Source organism: Gallinula chloropus, assembly GCF_964237585.1.
Source record: "Gallinula chloropus genome assembly, chromosome: 1".
Lineage (NCBI taxonomy): Eukaryota > Metazoa > Chordata > Aves > Gruiformes > Rallidae > Gallinula > Gallinula chloropus.
This window is the reverse complement of record NC_140085.1, coordinates 192,266,846-192,286,049: the sequence shown is the minus strand read 5'-3', so window position 1 is coordinate 192,286,049 and position 19,204 is coordinate 192,266,846. Positions and strand designations below refer to the sequence as shown.

General features: G+C 49.4%; 1 protein-coding gene across 1 annotated transcript in view; it reads left to right on the top strand.

The window, feature by feature from the left end:
* The first annotated feature begins 14,230 nt into the window (after positions 1 to 14,230).
* The window catches only part of GAB2 (GRB2 associated binding protein 2), a 39,344-nt gene continuing 34,370 nt past the window's right edge, over positions 14,231 to 19,204 (top strand). The window contains exon 1 of the mRNA XM_084275434.1: positions 14,231 to 14,507. Coding sequence (XP_084131560.1) covers positions 14,246 to 14,507 — 262 coding nt within the window. The 5' untranslated portion in view covers positions 14,231 to 14,245. The remainder of the gene's footprint in view (positions 14,508 to 19,204) is intronic.

The window sequence follows — 19,204 nt, the reverse complement described above, 5'->3', positions numbered from 1 at the left end:
ACATTAGGAGTAGGTTATCTTTGAATAGTCCATCTTCTCATCCATTTGACCTTCTCATCTATGTTGGCTAAACCATGTTGTTTATCAAGTGACTTATGCACTTAAGTTCCCAAAGCCAAACAGAGCGTTTGTGCTTAGCAGTATCTTCCCCAGGCTTTGCTTGTTGCCACAGAACAAAGATTGGGGCAGACACATGGTTAATAAAGTGCCTCAGAACTATGTTTTCACTGCTGTTCCTGAAGGCTGTGATGGATCCTCCAATGCCAATGCTATCACAGTGTCCATCAAACCCTAGCCATCTGCCCTTGAGGTGCTGCCTTCTCGTGAGGGTCTTTTTCTTCCTTTGAGGAAGCCCAAGACTTCCCCTGCCCTCTTCCAAATTTTGTGTGGTTGGTCACTGGAGACTACCTCTCTTAAAGCTTTCTGCCCCAACTAAAACTCTCAATGGCCACTTCCCCTTGATTTTCAGAAAGGGTCCCATCACTGAAGGACCATGGAGAGATTTGAACATCTGGTATTTGAGGAAAAGGTGAGCAGAGCTGTATGTAAAGTTCCTGCAGGGAAGCTCGTGGGGGTTCTGGAAGCCACAGTCTTCTCACCTTTCCACCAAAGCATGGGAAAAGAAAACAGCTTTCCAGATATGGGGAGAAATGGATTAGGTTAATCCTGAATGAGAGAGCTATCTCCAATCCAGGAGGCAGAAGAAATGTCCAGAAGAGACTCCCTAGGCAGCAAAAGGTCAATGCCCAGCATCAATCCTGGGCCAAATGGTGGAGCCCAAAGCTCTGTTAATGGCAGGTCAGCTACAGGCTAGTGAGGACAGCCCACACAGCTCCGAGAACGTAGCAAGTGAATTAATTCCTGACAGATCCCAGAAAGACATCACCCTCAAATGTGGCTTTTCTTTGTACCAATTTTCAGGGATTAATACTAGGTCTCAGCATCTCTCCCAGGTGAAGCAGATCCGATGGCTCCTGCGGGGAGAAGCTGCCAGTAGCACAAAGGGTAATGGAACGGTGAAGGTGGGAGACGAATTCATCAGAAGGGGCAGTCTGGATCACTTGACAAATAGAGCCCATTTTGAAAGAATAAAATAAAATAGAATGTTAGAAGGCAGCCCAGTGCAAAAGTGTACATCAAAGGAGAAGAAATTAAGATGGTTCCTACAGAAAGGGGCAGTGAATCACCAAATGCAGGGCTTTATGGGTATAGTAGAAAGAAACTGCATGAGCAGCTCCTGAAATGAGTTGAGGCTGTGGCAGAAACAACTACAGTGACCTTTGATGTCTAAATTAAGGAGTAGGAGGTGCTTTTTTGGTTTTTTTTTTTCCTTACATGCAGCAACAGCAAAGCGTGTTTGTTAGAGTAGCTGGCTACTAGTGTCGGTGCCAAAGAGGAAGAAAGGGAACATGAAAGTATTGCAGAAATGGTGTTTAGCACAGAAATTGCTTAGGCTGGCAGCTGGTTAAGTTTTGTGGAAGAACTGATAAGTTGGAGTAGGCAGATGGTTGTGGTATCTTCTCCCCGTGAAGATGCCCAGGGTGCTCCAGTGGAGACGCTTAGACTCATAGAATCATAGAATGGTCTGGGTTGGAAGGGACCCCAAGTATCACAGAGTTCCAATCCCCCTGCCACGCTTCTAGTGGAGAAGAGCTCTTTGCAAGATGCCAAAACCACAAAGTGACAGGTTGGAAGCAACCCCCTCCTTGCTTTTTCTTTCTGGAGATGGTGGATAAGTACAAGGACAAATGAGCGGTTCCTGGGGGCTGTATGGGCACAAATGTGTGTTTAATTAAGAGCCTGTGATATAGAAAAAATCAAGTTTATGATCATAGGGCCATTTAATCATATGAGGAGTGGCAGAGGGAGCTGGGAGTTTTCAGCCTGGAGAAGAGGAGGCTGAGTGGAGACCTTATCACTGCCTACACTGACCTGACAGGAGGGTGTAGAGAGGTGGGTGATAGTCTCTTCAGCCAGGGGACAGGAGATAGGACAAGGGGAAATGGGCTCAAGCTGTGCCAGGGCAGGGTCAGATCAGATATTAGGAAAAAGTTCTTCACTGAAAGAGTTGTCAGGGCCTGGAACAGGCTGCCCAGGGCAGGGAAGGGGGGTGTTTGAGTCCCCACCCCTGGTTGTGTTTAACAGATGGGTAGATGAGGTACTTAGGGATATGGTTTAGCATGGGACAGGAACGGTTGGACTCAATGATCTTAAAGGTCTTTTCCAACCTTGTGATTCTGTGATTCTGGGATTGAGTAATTCAGGTTGAAAGGAACCTCAGGAGACTTGGACTGCCTGAATCTGCGATTCACACAGCTGAGGGGGGAACCTGGAGAAAGCTTCCTTCTGTAGGCACAGGGTTGTGGGACTGAAAGTGTTATGAGGACTCAACACAGACCCCAGTCAACTGTGGTCACTGATGGATGTTCCAGCTATTGAGGACATCTGGGGAGATGTGTCTTGCTGTGACAGGCTTGAAACCAGAACTCTGGAATAATTTTAACTTGTGGGCCTCGACCCAGCTGCATGACAAGTAAGAGTCAGACCCTTGTGTTGTGCAGATCTGGGGTTGTCCCCATGTACACCCTGAGTTATCCTCCACCGCCCTCCAGCCAAACAATCTGAGCATGATGCCTTCCATGAGAGCAGTGATCAGGGCTGTGAGCTCAGCACAGCTCATGGAGAGCCGTGGTTTGTGTCTGGATGTGCATGTGCCTTCTGTGAGTGTCTCCTGGAAACCAGTATATCCCTCAGCAGGTTTCAGAGGACCTGACAGCAGGAGGAGATAATTAGTTCTCCACAAGCTTCATCCAAAAGGCTGAGTTGGAAGAGGATAGTATTCCAGTTTTAACTAAGGGAAGGATTTCATATGTTATGAAGCACCAGGGAATGCACTCATTAGGATGCTCTTTTAAGCTACAAGAATGAACCCCAGGTCCCAAAATCAACTAAGCCCCTGGGTGAGTGCCATGGGTGCTGATCTTCATGGAGCTCTCTCTCTCATAGGAGCTTTGGACTCAATTTCTCACTTTCCTTGCTCCTTGCAAGCTTGGCACATTCGAACATCTGTAGAGGGTTAAACCCAAGTCTATCCAGTGTTAAATGTAGCACAGTGGTCAGTAGGAGGCAGTTAGGGAAGATTCCCTCCTCCTCATACCTCCCCTGTTGCCAACAGCTTTCAGTGCAAACTTCCATTGCTACATGTGATGGCACCCAGTAACCTTTGGGGGACTTTGTTTTCGTGATCTTCTTCAGTTTCCACTTGGGGACAACTAACTGTGAAGCCTCCAGAGCATCATTCAGCAAGGAGTCCTACGGGTCATTTCTGTGTTGCCCGAAGGAAAGTCTCCTTTTGTGTGCCCCACTGCCTCCCTGTGATGCCCTGACATTCCTGTATTAGGCCAGAGTGAGAAGGTCATCTCCACAACTTCTCCTGCCATTGGTGGTTCCCTCAGTATCTCTCCTATCCCATCTCTCCTATCCCAACACTTTTCCAGACTGAGGAGTCCTGTCTCACTTCATAGCACCTTGCAGAGAAGCCATTCCAGATGGCTTCCAGATCATCCTGTTGTCCACCTCTACGTCCATCTGTATTTCTCCTAGAGCAGACACAGGTGTCTATTTCCAAATGATTGAAACTAAGTCTCAAATTGGCTTTTTCAGATTCTTTTCTTGGTCGAAAAGGGTTGTTTTAAAATCAGCTTGGCTTTGAATCACAAGCAGCACTCAGGATTTGGAAAGGGTTCACTGGATGGGAAGCCTGTTTCTTACAGCAGCTCCTTCCCCATCCGACTCTGGGCTTATGGATGCTCATGGATATGGGGAAAAAAACCAAACACCCTATCTCACAGCTGAGACCAAACCTGGTGAAAGCAAAGCCTGTCCTCACCTGAGCAGCTTCTTGGACTTTGCAGAGGGCAGGAGAGAGGTGACACAGGGTAGGAGAGCAGCCACAACCTCCAGGAGAATTCAGAGGGAAGATGGAGAGTGATGTGGTTTTCCCAGTGAAGCTCAGCTCTGGGTGCTCATGGGGTGAAGCATCCCTGCAATGAGTTTTGCGTGGGCAGAGACTGGTGTACCTTCACTGAGGAGGTCTGGGGCAGGATCGATGGCCCCTGCCTGTCCAGTGTCGGGGTTATGGGAGGCAGATCCCAACTCTTGGGGTGCCCATTGGTGGTAGCCCAAAGCTACAGGGTAAGAGAAATCACTGACAGTGCTGTGGGATTTATTTTGCTCATGCAGAGGCCAGAAAGCTAGAAAAACTCAGTTATCAAAGTACTGTGCTCAGAGCCATTTGTTCATGCCGTGTTCCCATGTCCAGCCCTGCTTGTGTAATGGCCAGGAAAGCGCTTATCAGAGCCTGATACCGAAGTCTCAGGAGGGGGAAACTAAAAAGTAAAAAATTAAGCAGTTTTCTTTTTCTTCCAGCAACTGAAAGTTCAAAAAGCAATGTAAACTCTTCTCTTGCTGTGAGATGAGAAGTGGCTGAGGGAGCTGGAGCTTTTTATTCTTGAGAAAAGGAGGCTGAGGGGAGACCTTATCACTCTCTGCAACTACCTGCAAGGAGGGTATAGAGAGGTGGGGGTTGGTCTCTCCTCTCAGTTCACAAGTGATAGGAATTGGAGTAAATGGTTAAAATTGCACCAGGGGAGATTTAGGCTAGAGATCAGGAAGAATTTCTGTACTGAAAGGGTTGTCAGGCATTGGAACAGGCTGCCCAGGGAAGTGGTGGAGTCACCATCCCTGGAGGGTTTTAAAAGGTGTGTGAATGTTGTGCTTGAGGACATTATCTAGAGGGCAGGTAGGCAGGGTTAGGCTGTGGTTGGACTCGATGATCTAAAGGGTCTCTTCCAACCCAGGTGATTCTATGATTCTACGATTAGATGTTCCTGTGGCGCGGGCTGACTTACCCCACTGGGTTGGTCAGCTCTTGCTCACCTCCATAGGGTTGAGTGTAGTCAGTGGTGGTGGCTGGGTTTTGCAAACAGGCGTCAGAAGCGCCAGTCTCAGTGTGAGTCATGTAACATATATATAACTGTAGTATCATAATGTACACATGTTGAATATAAAATCACCTAAGAAGCTGCTGGGGCATCCTGTTGGATTGCTGCAGCCCCTGGTCTGTGTCAGCCTTCAAAGAGGCAGTGAGGTGCAAGCCAGCCCCGCAGCGCCGTGCCAGCGGCAGTGACGGTGGGGCACGAGGACGAGGCAGCTCTGTGCTCAGGTCATCATCGCTCATGCGGCAGTGCCACATGCTTGTGCCCAGTCAGGTGATACGACAGTGCAGTCATCCTGTAGCTTGCTCCATTGTTGGAGTCAGGATGCAGACAGGGCAGATGGAGGGACCTTTGGGACTGGCATTGCCGAAAACAAAGCACCTCGAGGCTGAGGATGAAAAATCCCTTTAGCGTCCCTGGCTTCTGGATCAGACCCAGACTAAACAGTCGACTGGAGACACGCTGCAATAACTTTGGGGCCCCAGGGGTGTTGCCTGCAGCATTGCTTTTGTAGGACATGGTCCCTTTTGCCATGCTGTTTTCCTTGGGCTGGGCAGTGGGGGCTCAGGGCAATGGCAGCACCATCTCACCCCTTTGCCAGGTGTCCTGCAGACCCCAGGGAGCCACTGGCTCTGCCTGCCCCCACACAAGGACAAACACCTGCCTTCACCTCAGAGTTATAGGGGTTGGAAGGGACCTCAAGAGATCATTGAGTCCAAAATAACCTCCTTCAACTGCTTCTCCAATCCCCCTGCAAAGTGTGTGCCGCAGTGTGCAGGGGAGAGGTTTGGGCTAGGAATAACAGTGTGAGATACACAGCAGGGATGGATAGCAGGAAATACTTCCAGATAAATAAATCTGTGGCACAGCAGCAAGGATGCAGTGAAGGCCCTGTGTGTGGATCATTCGTGACCAGCCTGGGTGCAGGAGCTGGGCTCCGGCTCACCCCTTGAAGGCCCGTGCTGTCCCAGCACCTTCCACCTTGCAAAGGCACCTTGCAGCTTTTGGCAGAGGGAATTACCCAGAAAAGGTTGCTTTAGTCAGTGAGTTAAAAAACACTGATTATGTTCTGAGGATGAGTGTGTGATGGGTGGCTGCCCAGGTCTCCATCCGACAAGTTAAACACTTCTCGCTGGGAGCTGGATCTAATTATGGAAAAGTAATTTAAATTCAGAGATAACTGACGCTAGAAGCGACCTTTCAAGGTCTCTGGACCAACCTCCTGCTCAAAGCGGGGTTGGCTTGAATTTAGGGCTGACTCTGGAGGTAAATCACATTGCTCCTGATTTTGTCCAGGCAGGTTTTGAATGTCTCCAAGGATGGACATTCAAACGCAGACTCCATCTGCATTTTCTTTTGTCCTACCACTGTGAAACCTTTTCCTTACATATAAAATGGGACCTTATCACTGCCTCTCAGGCTGTTGTATCTCCCAGTAGGGTTTGGCTCCGTTATCCTTACACCTCCTGACCCACCTCAGGGTTTAATCCTGTGTCCTTCTTTCTTAGATCGTCACAGCACGTCTGGTGGTGTAAGTGCAACGTCACTACTTGCTATTTTGTTTTTCCATCCCATCCTTAATCAGGCACTTCAGCATCCCAGCAGAAATGCGGTCAGCACTCTCACGTCCCAGAGAGACATCATTATTTTCCTAAGATTGGCCATATAGCACTGAGCTACTGAAATCTTTCCAACCAGACAACAGTCGTAAAATAAATACAGAGGGAAATGTTTTTCACATTGTGTCACTACTTTGCTGCCCATCCTGTTCCCAGACCGCGGCAGCAGGGAGCAGGTCCTCCAGCTCACACCAGTGTACCTCTAGCTCTGAGCCATCCCAACCCTTTCCTTCCCTGGTAGCAAACATCTCTGATGGCAGGAGTTGGTTTTGAAGCTTATGGGCGGGGGAGGTGGGGGTTAAATGATCTTGCAAATAGGTTTTAGTCTGCGTTTCAGCCTCACCTGCTTAACACCTCCCCCCCCACCCCGCCCTGCACCCCTCTTCTCAACCCCCCTCCCATGCCCCATCTCAGCCAGCTGAGTGATGTTCAGTGCAGGGAAATCTCATGCCAGCTGCCCTCGGGTGGATTTCACATGTAGAGATTCAGTGTGTGCTCTGAAGCCTTAATTACACCTCCAACAGTGGGAAAAGAAACCCTGAGAGGGAAGGTCCGTTTGACAGCCTGAGATACACATTAGGTTGGGGGTTTTTTTGCATTGCCGTTACTTCCCTCCATCCCCCAGTGCACCATGGAAGAGCCACCTCCGTAGCCCAGCAAGGCTTCCTGTGCCCTGCAGGGTCTCACCGCTGCAGTGCAGCATTATTAACGCTGCCAATCAAGCCTTCCTCCCCCCAAAGTGATGCTGCTAACGAACTCACCATGAACTCGGACACGGCAGGCATATGATTAGGGGGAATCAGTCTCTCCATCGCTTTGAAGGGTGAGAGGAGTGGGGTTGGGACCTGTCTGCTCCCAGTGTCATGTCGAAAGCTGCTGTGAGTGGGTAGTGGGTAAGGAGACTGTTCTTGGGGAGCCGTGGAGGGGAAGCGGAGGGGCTCAGGGCACTCCTCTTGGGCTCAGCGATGTCAAGGTTGGAAAGGCATGGTGGGGCCCCAAGGCACTTTGTGGGCACAGTCAGCCAGCAGAGCCCTTACCTGAGCAGACACGGGGAGGGGATTTCTCACTCCTGGCAAATCTGAGCTGCATTTCCTTTGAGTTAGTGCTAACACCAGGGCAGGCGAGGCTTTCTTGCATGAATAATAAAACCAGCATCCTTCTGTCCATCAGATGAGATAAAAAGCCTCCAGGGGCACAAAGGGAGACAACATTATTATACAGGTCACCAGCAGGTTATTTTATAATCCTCCCATATGGGGCTTGACTCCCCAGTGCTGGTAGCACCGGCTGCAGGAGGGGACTGTTTCCCTTTTGCAGGGATGTAGGGTAACACAATCTGATCGCTACAACCAGCACCATTGTTGCACATGGCAAAAACACCAAGCCACCCAAAATGACACCACAGAAAGGGTGCTGTAAGGACTAGAGGAAGATATCTTTAATGCTGAGGGTAGTGAAGCACGGTAACAGGTTGCCCAGAGAGGTGGTAGATGCCCCATCCCTGTAATCATTCAAGGTCAGGTTGGATGGGGTTCTGAGCGACCTGATCTAGTTGCAGGTGTCACTGCTCGCTGCAGAGGACATGATGACCCTTAAAGGTCCCTTCCAACCCAAACCATTCTATGATTGTATGATAAGAGCAGCACATGCTCTCAGGACAACCCCATCATCTAACCCCCCTTCCCCCGGAATAATCCTGCCAGGATACAAAAAGTGATGGTAACCAGGATGGGACAGCAAGGGAATATCGTGGCCAGGAGAAACAGTGAGACCCTTCTAGACATCGTGGTCCTTCTTCCTGCTCCTGGAGTGTGATCTCCTCTCTGCCATGCCAGATACACCAGGAGCCAGTGAGTGAAGAAGCTTGATGGGATGCAAGACCACTCTGCACTGGAGAATGAAAAGTGGGAGCACATGGGGCTGGGACAGGGGACTTCCATGGGCATGGTGGCATCCTCACAAGTGGCTGGTGGCCACTAGGGCAATTGCAGGAGCTTTTCTGTACTCGAGGCATCTCCAGCTCTGGGCAAAACCAGCACACAAGCACCGTCTTGCCCCTCTGTGGGGTTTCCTGCTCAAATCAGACTGTCCTTGACTTCATCCCCATGTGGGAAATTTGCCTGATGTCATGGCTAGGTCACTCATCTCACCTGCCAGCTCAGATTAGATCCTGAGATTTGTGTCAGATCGGATTTTGGAAGGTTTATTTCACTCTGGTGGTGTGCTGTGCTCCTGGGGACGAAGGTGGCAGTGGGGGCAGGAGCAGAGCAGAGAGGTTTCCTGGGAAGCATTCATTTGTCTACCTCCCTTCCCTTCTCCTGTCCTCCCCACGTATACTACGTGGAGGTTAAATTATTAATATTTAGGGTTTGAGAGGTCTGGCTCTAAGGCTTACCAACATTTCTTTTGACTAAGACCTAACAGTCTCTGACTGCTTTTGTGGAGGACACTAAGCTGGGAGGAAGTGTCAATCTGCCTGAGGGTAGGGAGGCTCTTCAGAGGGATCTGAGTAGGCTGGATTGAATGGGCAGAGACCAACTGGATGAGGTTCAACAAAGCCAAGTGCAGAGTCCTGCACATGGGACAGAACAACCCCACGCAGCGCTGCAGGCTTGGGGAAGAGTGGATGGAGAGCTGCCTGGCAGAGAAGAACCTGGGGGTGTTGGGTGACTGCCAACTGAACATGAGCCAGCAGTGTGCCCGGGTGGCCAAGAAGGCCAATGGCATCCTGGCTTGTATCAGAAACAGTGTGGCCAGCAGGTCCAGGGAGGTGATTGTGCCCCTGTACTCAGCTCTAGTGAGGTCACCCCTTGAGTGCTGTGTCCAGTTCTGTGCCCCTCACTACAGGAAGGATGCTGAGATGCTGGAGCGTGTCCAGAGAAGGGCGATGAAGCTGTTGAAGGGTCTGGAGCACAAGTCCTGTGAGGAGCAGCTGAGGGAGCTGGGGGGCTTTTTAGTCTTGAGAAAAGGAGGCTGAGGGGAGACCTTATTGCTCTCTGCAACTTCCTGCAAGGAGGGTGTAGAGAGGGGGGAATCTCTTCTCTCAGGTAACAAGTGACAGGATGAGAGGAAAAGGTTTCAAACTGCACCAGAGGAGATTTAGGTTGGATATCAGGAAGAATTTCTTTCCTGAAACGGTTGTCAGGCATTGGAACAGGCTGCCCAGGGAGGTGGTGGAGTCACCACCCTGAATATATTTAAAAGATGGGTAGATAACATGCTCAGGGTTATGGTTTAGTAGAGGATGGCTATGGTCGGACTCGATGATCTCAAAGGTCTTTTCCAACCTAGTGATTCTGTGATTCTATGAAATCCCACTTCTGAGCCATGATAATACTGGGTGGCTCCACCAAGAGCTATTTATGGCCTGATTCCTTCTTAGGACTGTGGCAGTTGGCAGGGTCCCTTCTGGGCATAGATGCTGGGCTTTGCTAACACTGAACTTGCTGTTTTCCTTACCTTTTTCTACTTTTCTAAAATAGAATATATGCTGGGGATCTGCAATCACTTTGCAGAGAACAAAGGAGCAGAGAGGGAGGTGTTGTCTCTTGTTATGTTCATAGTTAATAAAACTTCTGTCTGACCTGTCCTAAATTAAACTTGGGTTATCATGCACTTGGAGTCCCCAGACTCTCCCAACAAGGGACAGTCTGATCCTTCTGCACTGATACCACCAGCTCTATCACAGTATTTCACCATCAGGACAGCCACAGGGTACATAAGGGACCTCACTTATGGTGTGGTGAGAAGATCTCCCACGACTGTATCTTGGTTGCTCAAAAGCAGCCACCTCTCCAGCTGGGTTCTCCTGGTTCCAAACCCAGCAGAGGAGACAGGAAGGGTCCCAACCACAATGTGAGCTCCCCAGAGCTGAATGAACTCAGCCTGTGAACCCAGCAGAACCACCTGGTTTCTGCCAACCCAACTCCCCAACCCATAAAACAATTTTAGGTAACATCCAGTTGGAAAGGGGTCGGCTTTGTGAACTTTAACTTGCCACCACACTGCTGAGATGGAAAGCAGTCAAGCAGCAGTCACAGTTCCTGGCACCTGGGAGGATTTACATTGCACTGGCAGCATGGTGGCTTTAAAAGAAGACCCTGCAAAGTGTGAAAACATTCCTCAATGATATTAAGGGTCTTTACCAGCTGCAATTTAACTGCAAAGCAACCTGATGCAGGCAAAGGACCATGCAGTTGGAAATCTGCGTTGCAAAGGCACCATTTTATGGGTGTTAAGCTGTGAAACACAGCCCTTGGCTCACAACAGATGGCAGTGAGGCACGGTGATTTGGCAGGAGTGGGCTGACAGCAACAGGGGCTTCAAAGGGGCCATCACAGCCCCATGGTGGGAAAAGGTCTTGGAAACACGGCAGCAGAGTGTGGAGGTTCACATGGATTTGCAGCCTCCTCAGGTTTGGCCTGGACTTTGACTGCCTTGCACATATGGATCCTGTGTGTCCTACTGCTGTCACAGTGGTCATCACTAGACCCTTAAATCACCCTCTTGAGGCAGAAATGGCTGGTCCTGCTGTGGGGTTGTACAGTGGGAATTGCTACATGCACCCACTTGTCCAGGACAGGCAATTCCAGCAGCTACTCTCACGACCTGTTTTCCTGGGCCAGAAGCTGGTTTAGAAAAACACTGGTGACTTCATCCCCACAAGGACAGGCAGAGATGGACACGGTGGTCATCTCAGGTTGGTGGGGCTGTTGCTCTGTCCAAGGGTCCCACCCTAAAGTGATACTCCAGCTCCTGAAGCTTCCCAACAAATTTTGTCCTGACAAGAGCAGTTCTTTTGCAACCAGCTTACGTTAGGACTTACCCAATACCACCAGACTGCATGTGTTATACTGTTTTCTCTGCCAAATGTTGACCACGTGGGACTTTCCATTGCTTCCAGACAGACTAAAGAGAACTAGAGATGTTGTGGCTCTCACATTGGCAATAAAAAGGAAGCTGTGGTGGCATTGTTGGCCTTGCTTGCAACATTTCCTCCTTTTTCTCCTTTTCTTTGGTTTTTTTTTGTTCGTTTTTGTTTTCCTGAAAGCTCTAAATTCTGGAGTCTAGTTTCTGAACCTTGTGTTTTTCTTAATGCAACTCCTCAGCCATGAAGGGATGCTGCAAGGGTTGACTCCAAATGGTTGGAAAGCAACCGTCCGAGTCTCAAGAATGGGTGTTGGATGTGCCTTCAGTCGGGAGGTGGTCCATGTGCTGGAACGGGCTGCCCAGAGAGGGGGTGGATGCCCCGGCCCTGGAGATGTTCAAGGCCAGGTTGGATGGGGCCCTGGGCAACCCTGTGTAGCTCCAGGCCTGGAGGTTGGTGGCCCTGCCTGTGGCAGGGGGTTGGAACTCTGTGATACTTGGGGTCCCTTCCAACCTAGACCAGTCTATGATTCTATATGGTTGCACAACTTGATCTTCTTTCAGCACCACCCCTCCTCTTTGATGTATGCCTATGCCTTTGTCCAACTGAGTGGCTGCAAAGAAATGGCTCAGTGTTACTAGAAAGAAGATAATGGGACATTTTCCACATAGAGCTAGAAAAAAAACCACGTTCATGAGTTTGTTTCCCAGTGATTTAGGTGATCCACTTTGATGGGCTAGCAAATTATTGATTCTGCCTCATCAAAATGGGGTTTTTTTCCTCCCTGATGGATACAGCTCTGCTCTGCACAGGGCTTTTTCATCTAAGAGAGGTCGTTTTGATGAGAAGTGGGAGAGTGTCTCCTGGCTGAAGCCAAAACCTGCCAGCCTCACACGTCCTTTTGCTAAGCAATTTGCTGCTCCGCTGCATTTGGAAGATTGCACTGAAGCTGCTCTCCTGGCACCAGGAGCCAGTTTGAAACTTAGTGCAAAACTAGTTTGGTTACAAATCTCAAAGACACAAAGCAAAAGCTATTTTTAAACCTTTGGAACGTACAGTGCGAATTGGACCGTTCAGAGAAACCATCACAGGGGGTTCTTACCCTTCTTTCAGCCACCAAATCCTCCAACATTTTAGGACTGTGGTGCAGTTGGGTGGCTGAGATCTAGCACATGCCCATCCCCAGTATGCAAAGCCTCACAGGGCTATAGTCACGTCCTGAAGAGCATCACGGAGGACCCAGCACACCACACTTGCCTTTCTTGGGTTACTAAAGATGTTTGTGGCTGTTGGTTCTTCCTTCTTAGGAATGTCATGTGCTTCCTCATGGCCCAACCTCTCATCATCACATGAACCCAAAAGTTGCTGATTTATTTATTTTTTTTTAATACAGAAGGTAAATATCATAAACCAAATGTCCATAGCTGGGGCAGGAGAGTGGGGATCACATCTCTTCCCTTGGTGTCCTTCTGTGCAAACCAAGATCTGCATCAGGTAATGGAGGAGCACCAGCAATACCCCACATCACCACACTCATCCATGCAGGCCATATCTAACCCATGCTGATGGTGCACCTCTCTAACACTCACCACCTTCAGAGGGAGTCTGAACAAACTCAGATGTTTTAAGGACTATCCTTAGATATAGTCCTTTCCTATGGGAAAGAGCTGCCTCTGCAAGGCAGCGTAGTTCTATGATGGGAAACAGCTCACTGGGGGGGAGTGATGTCCCTCCCATAGGCATCAGGGTGCTCATGCAGAGCCCACATCCCACCAAAAAACCCTCCATCCCATGGGATGAGGACTTGCACCTCCACGATAGTCTGTGAAATGTAAGTTGTAGCATTTAGCATGCTATTGTTGTGGCTATTGCCCTTCCAGTGGGCTCCCAAGTGCATTTGTCATGGAGATTAGCAGACAGGCCACCACTCCCACTGCCAGGGCTGATGGCTGACATTTATTTTCCCGGTTTTCTTCAAATGCCACAGCCCCCTGGATCCTTTTCCCAGCTGATTTGGCCAGGGGCTGCCATCAGAATTGCTCAGAAGAATCCTTTCCTTTGCAAAGGTGTTTCCTTCATACCAGGGAGCAGAATATGTTAAAAAACAAATGGTTGTATTCTCTGTGGGTCTTTCTGGTGTTATTTCTGATATTTAAAAAACTAAAGCAGTTCCCTGTTGGTTTTATTAGCCTTTCTATCATGGCATTTAAACAGAGATGGGATTGGCCTGGTCAGTATCTGCAGACGTGTGCTGTGATGCTCTCTGGGGGTTCTCTGAAGGGCAGGATACCCAGAGCACTCTGTCCAAAGCATCTGAGCTCCCCCAAGCTGCTGGAAGGCATTTTGGCAATATGTTTGCTGGTAATGCAGCCCCACAGATTATCTTGCAGCAAGGAGAGAAGGGTAGTTAGGAGTGCAGCTGGACTGTAAGGTAGGAGAAAGGTTATTCTAAGCCTCAATACTTGCACTTCTCAAGGTCATCTTAAACTAGAATGAGATTTCAGTATTTACTTCTCCTAGGTAACCGGTGTGATTTGAGTATTGGTATGATGAACTGACCTGAGTCTGTGCACCTCTTTGCAGGGATGTCCTGAGCAGGATCCCAGAGGTTCCTGGGAGAGAGAGGTGTCACATCCATCGCTATCACCCTGTGCCTGGCAGTGTTTTCTTGGCCCTAGTGACTTGAGCTATGGAGTTCATGCTTTCTCTCTTCTTGGTTTCAGGCATGGAAGAAACGTTGGTTCGTCCTGCGCAGCGGTCGGATGAGTGGTGACCCTGATGTCCTGGAGTACTACAAAAATGACCACTCCAAAAAACCTTTGCGTGTCATCAACCTCAACTTCTGCGAGCAAGTGGATGCAGGCCTGACCTTCAACAAGAAGGAGCTGCAAGACAGCTACATCTTTGACATCAAGACCAGCGACAGGACCTTCTACCTGGTGGCCGAGACTGAGGACGATATGAATAAGTGGGTTCGCAGCATCTGCCAGATCTGTGGCTTCAACCAGTCTGAGGAGAACACAGGTACCTTGAAAGCCGTGTCCGTGGCCAAGAACAACTCCTGTCCTGTCCTCCCAAAGAGGCCCAGCTCCTCTTTCAGATCAGATCTGTGCAGACCACCGCAAGGCTGGGAGGGCTAGAGTGGGAAGTGGATGGACACGAGGCTTTCCTGCCTTTCACATCTAAAGCAGACCAAGCTTTTTCCCTGTGAGCCACCTAGCTATTTTTACCCCATAACTGTTGGTCTTTGAGTCTATTACAAAAAGTTGATACTGTTTAGGGACTTTTTTCCCTCATCCATTGCAAATTCCCTTGGAGAGCTGTGGGAACCAGTAGTGAAAATCCCCCTCGTTCAGAGGTTTCAATCCCTTAGTAATGTGGGGGAGAAGCTTTACTGGTACCCTGTCCCTCTCCACTGTCATTGTCCTCAGTGCTGATGGGCTGTCCTGTGAAGGACAGCTGCATCTTCCCCACCTGCATCTCTGGGTCCTTCTGGGACCCGCTGGGAAAGCCCTGGGAGGGTAGAGAGAAACACCGGGTGGTTTTGCGCAGCAGCAGCAGGACCTGTTCCACCAGTCGTTCTCCACCATCCAAGCTCAGCTGTGCTTTGGCAGGCCTCTGCAGTGAGCACCTGTGAGCTGCCTCAGCTTCCTTGGCCCCATGAGGGCTCAGGTAAATCCTGAGTGAGATGGGATGGAGGACGAGCATGGATTGCAGTGCTGCAGTTGCCTGCTGGTTCCATGACACCTGGTAGCACTTCTGGGCATCTTTGCTGTATCTCATCCATGGTTTAGTCTCAGGCAAGAGACCCCTGTCCTACACTCTCTCTACATGAAACACCCCATAACGAAGTCCAGCTTGAATCTAGTTTGGTCCCTCACGGAGCAGCTGCCATCCACAGGAGCTGAAACCTTGCCAATAGCTTGTCAGGCAGGACAGCAAACAAAGCATCAGGGCAGCGTGGATGCGCTCTGCACCGACTGACGCAGGAAACCGGACGTCACCTTGGCAATGGGCATAGAAAGGACCCATGATAATGCCACCAGCATGGTTGCAGGGAAAGGTCAGGCTAAATAAATGACATCCCGTTCCAATGTCAGCAGTGCAGTCCTCAAGGTGCAGGGAAATCATTCAGCCACGCCCCCCTGCCTTTTTTTAAGAGCTGTTTCATTGCAGGATTTTCCATTTCACATGTGTTCAGCTGGGAGAACTGTTTTTCTTCCCATTTAGTAAAATGAGCTTCCAGCCCTGTGGCAGCAGGATCGATACTGGACTTCAGTGAAATATAAATCTGGGCAGCACAAGGAAAAACAATCTCCAGCTCGCAAGTACATCTGTCCCAGAGGGCACCCAGGGCTCGTCAGGCTGCAGAAATCCAACTGCTTTATTCCCTTCAGGACCACAGAGTGACATCAGCAAAAGAGGAACAAAAATCCCTATTTGTAACAAAATCACAGCTCGTTAGTGCTGTGGGGAAAGTACCCACTTGAAACAGTACCCAGCTGCCAAAGCGTGATTTTCTGAGTCAGCTGAGAGAAAAAGCCTATGATGGCAAATGCAGCAGATGTGTCCAGATGCTGCAGTGAAGAGGAACCATGAATTATTCAGGGTTGGTGCTCCACTTTGGTGCTCGCTGAAGTGGTGGCCCCACACTCACCTTTCCTTCACCATCCCTGCTTCGTAATGGTGCATAAATTATCAGTTTCCCAGAGTGGCTGATGCCTGTGTGAAGGACCTGTGGCCCAAGGGTGCTGGGTGGAGAGTTTGCATTATCACTGCAGTGTGATGGGTCTTGAGAGTGCTGCCTGTTTCAGCATACCCGTTCTTCCTGATGGGTCTGCTGGAGGGAGGAATAAAACAGTCTTAGCATTATTTGTAGCTGTTGTGCTCCCTCTTCATCACCTTTTTATAAAATTATAGACTCATTTAGGTTGGAAAAGTCCCTTAAAATCATTGAAGCCGATTTTTAACCCAGCACTGACAAGTCCACCACTAAACAATGTCCCTAAGTGCCACATCTACACATCTTTTAAATATCTGGAGGGATGGCAACTCAACCACTTCCCTGGGCAACATGGTCCGGTGCTTGACAACCCTTTCAGTAGAAATTTTTCTTATTATCCAATCTAAACCTCCCCTGGCACAACTTGAGGCCATTTCTTCTTCACCTATCACTTGTTACTTGGGAGAAGATACCAGTTCCCAGCTCACTACACCTTAATTTCAGGTACTTGTAGAGAGTGATAAGGTCTCCCCTCAGTCTCCTCTGCTCCAGGCTAAACAACCCCAGTTCCCTCAGCTGCTCCCCATCAGACTTGTGCTCCAGACCCTTTCCCACTTCACTGCCTTTCTCTTGACATGTTCCAGCACCTCAGTGTCCTTCTGGCAGTGAGGGGCCCAAACCTGAACCTAGCATTTGAGGGGCCGCTTGACCAGAGCTGGAGTACAGGGTGATGATCCTTGTCCCGGTCCTGCTGGCCACACCATTGCTGATAGAAGTCAGGATGCCATTGGGCTTCTTGGCCACCTGGGCACACTGCTGGCTCATGTTCAGCTGTCTGTCACCCAACATCCCCAGGTCCTTATCCTCCAGGCAGCTTTCCAGCCACTAGCACTGCCTGCGGTTGTTGTGACCCAAAGGCAGGACCCAGCACTGAGCCTTGCCTTGGCCCATCCTGTCCTCTGTAGAATGTTCTTACCCTCAAGTAGATCAACACTCCCACACAACTTGCTCTCATCCTTGAAGCCATGAATTGATGGGTGGGAGAAGATGAGGAGTTTGTATGAGAATAACTCGATTTCTGGGTAAAAATAGAGCTTGGGACCCTTGACATTTCTTTCTTAGACTTCACCCATTCATCCTTAAGCTTCTCTGTGCCTTCTTCTAGCCTCTGCCTTGGAGAACAAATGAGTCAGTAATTGGCTGCACCAAAAATGAATGGAAAAGGTAACCATCATGGGCAGGAATAGCTCCATGCTAATTGTAGCAATTAATTAACTAAACCTCCCTCTCCCAGCAGATGAGCAGCATGGCAGAACAAGATCAGAAACTGCCAGGAAAGCCACTGTGCATATTTTTCTGGTTGTTCTTGTTCCTGGGTGTGTGACTGTCTTATACTGACCTGAAAGCCTTGAGGGGTCTGGCCCCAAAGCTGGGCTGTTCCCAGCTGGGTTATGTTCGCATCCCAGCTGGAGAAAAGATCCATCACCAGCAAAGGTCTTTACCAGATCTGATTTACATCCTTTGCTAGATCTGATTTACATCCTGCTTGAAGGGATACCCCACATTAGCTGAGCCTCAGACACCAATCACAAGCTTGCTTTTAACATGCCAGGAGTGGAGGAAAAGCTCCTTAGCTTTTGGGGTAGTTTGGCTAAAAGGCTATTTCACCAGTGTCCCATGACAGCAGGGAAAAGATGGGGTTTCCAATGGGCTTTTTTAGTGTGGTTTAGTAAGCAAATGGGTAACCTGAAAGCTACTGTACATGGTGATGCAAATGGGTTGCAGACCCTCTGCACTGGCGCAGGACTGCGTTTGGGTGCTGCCCTCCTTCCCAAAGGGCAAAGAAATTTCAAAGGCTGAATGAGTTTGTACCCTTTGATGCTTATTTCTGCTTGCAGCTTGACAGGAAGAGTGTACATTTTCTGTTGCCTGGTTTTCACATTAGTCCTTCATGTCCTGTCTAGACTGGGGGACTCTAAGGATTAAAAACCAGGCTGGAGTTTAGAGTGGTTTGACGTGGTGCTGCGGTTAGCGGCTGGTTTAGCTGATCGCCAGCTGCGTAACACATCTGGTTCATCAAAAGGAAGCTCATTTCAGCCTCAGGGGTCTAAGTGTCAGTGAAGTGGTGGGTACCTCTGGCTGCCCCAGCGCCCTGGAGAAGCAGCTGCTCTGCAAAGCCGCCGCGGTGGCATCATTCCCCACCCCAACCTGAAAATAATTGCAGGGCAGCACGATTACATCTGCCGGGAGAAGGCAAAATTAGATTGACTCTAAGGTGTTTACCCAGACTGCAGCAGAGCTTTTTGTTTCTGTAAACACCTATTTACTTTCAGAGCTAATTACTGTTTTTCAACCAGTGGAGCTTTGTGGGATGCCGGCTCCTCTGCGGGTCCAGGGAAGGTGGCAGTGCTCAAGCAAAGTAGATGTTGCTGGAGATGGCACCCAGACATTGCTTTTGCATTGCTGCCACCTTGGAGTCATGGATGCAGTGGGGTTTGGGGATGGGGGGAAGACCTGCTGGGGACCCCAAGCCACAGGCTGCAGGCAAAATGCAGGCACGTGGGTATTTCAAACCATCTGCATTTCCCCTGCCCTAGTGGGAAGGCAGCCAGGGCTCAGCTGTGAACTGGATTTTCTCATATGCTTTGTTTGTTGGAGTTTAAAAAAAACAACTGAACGAACCCGTAACAACCCAACAAATCCCACTGAACATATCTCGTGTGCCATTAACCCTTTCTAGACCTGATGCTTCAGCCCCAAACCCCCACTTTGTCCCATTCCCAATATGACAGAGATGCAGCTATGGCAGCATACAATTAATTTCTTGTAAACCAAAGCCTGTCCTTGCAATGAGTATGTCCATACAGGGGTCTTGTGTACAGGTTAGTTGTTTCAGAGGGGTTATTAACTTTCTCCCAATCCAATCCCCAGCACATCCTGACAACTCCTCTTCTGCCTCTTCCACTGGACAGGAAATTTCTCAGGGGCTTGGATTCAC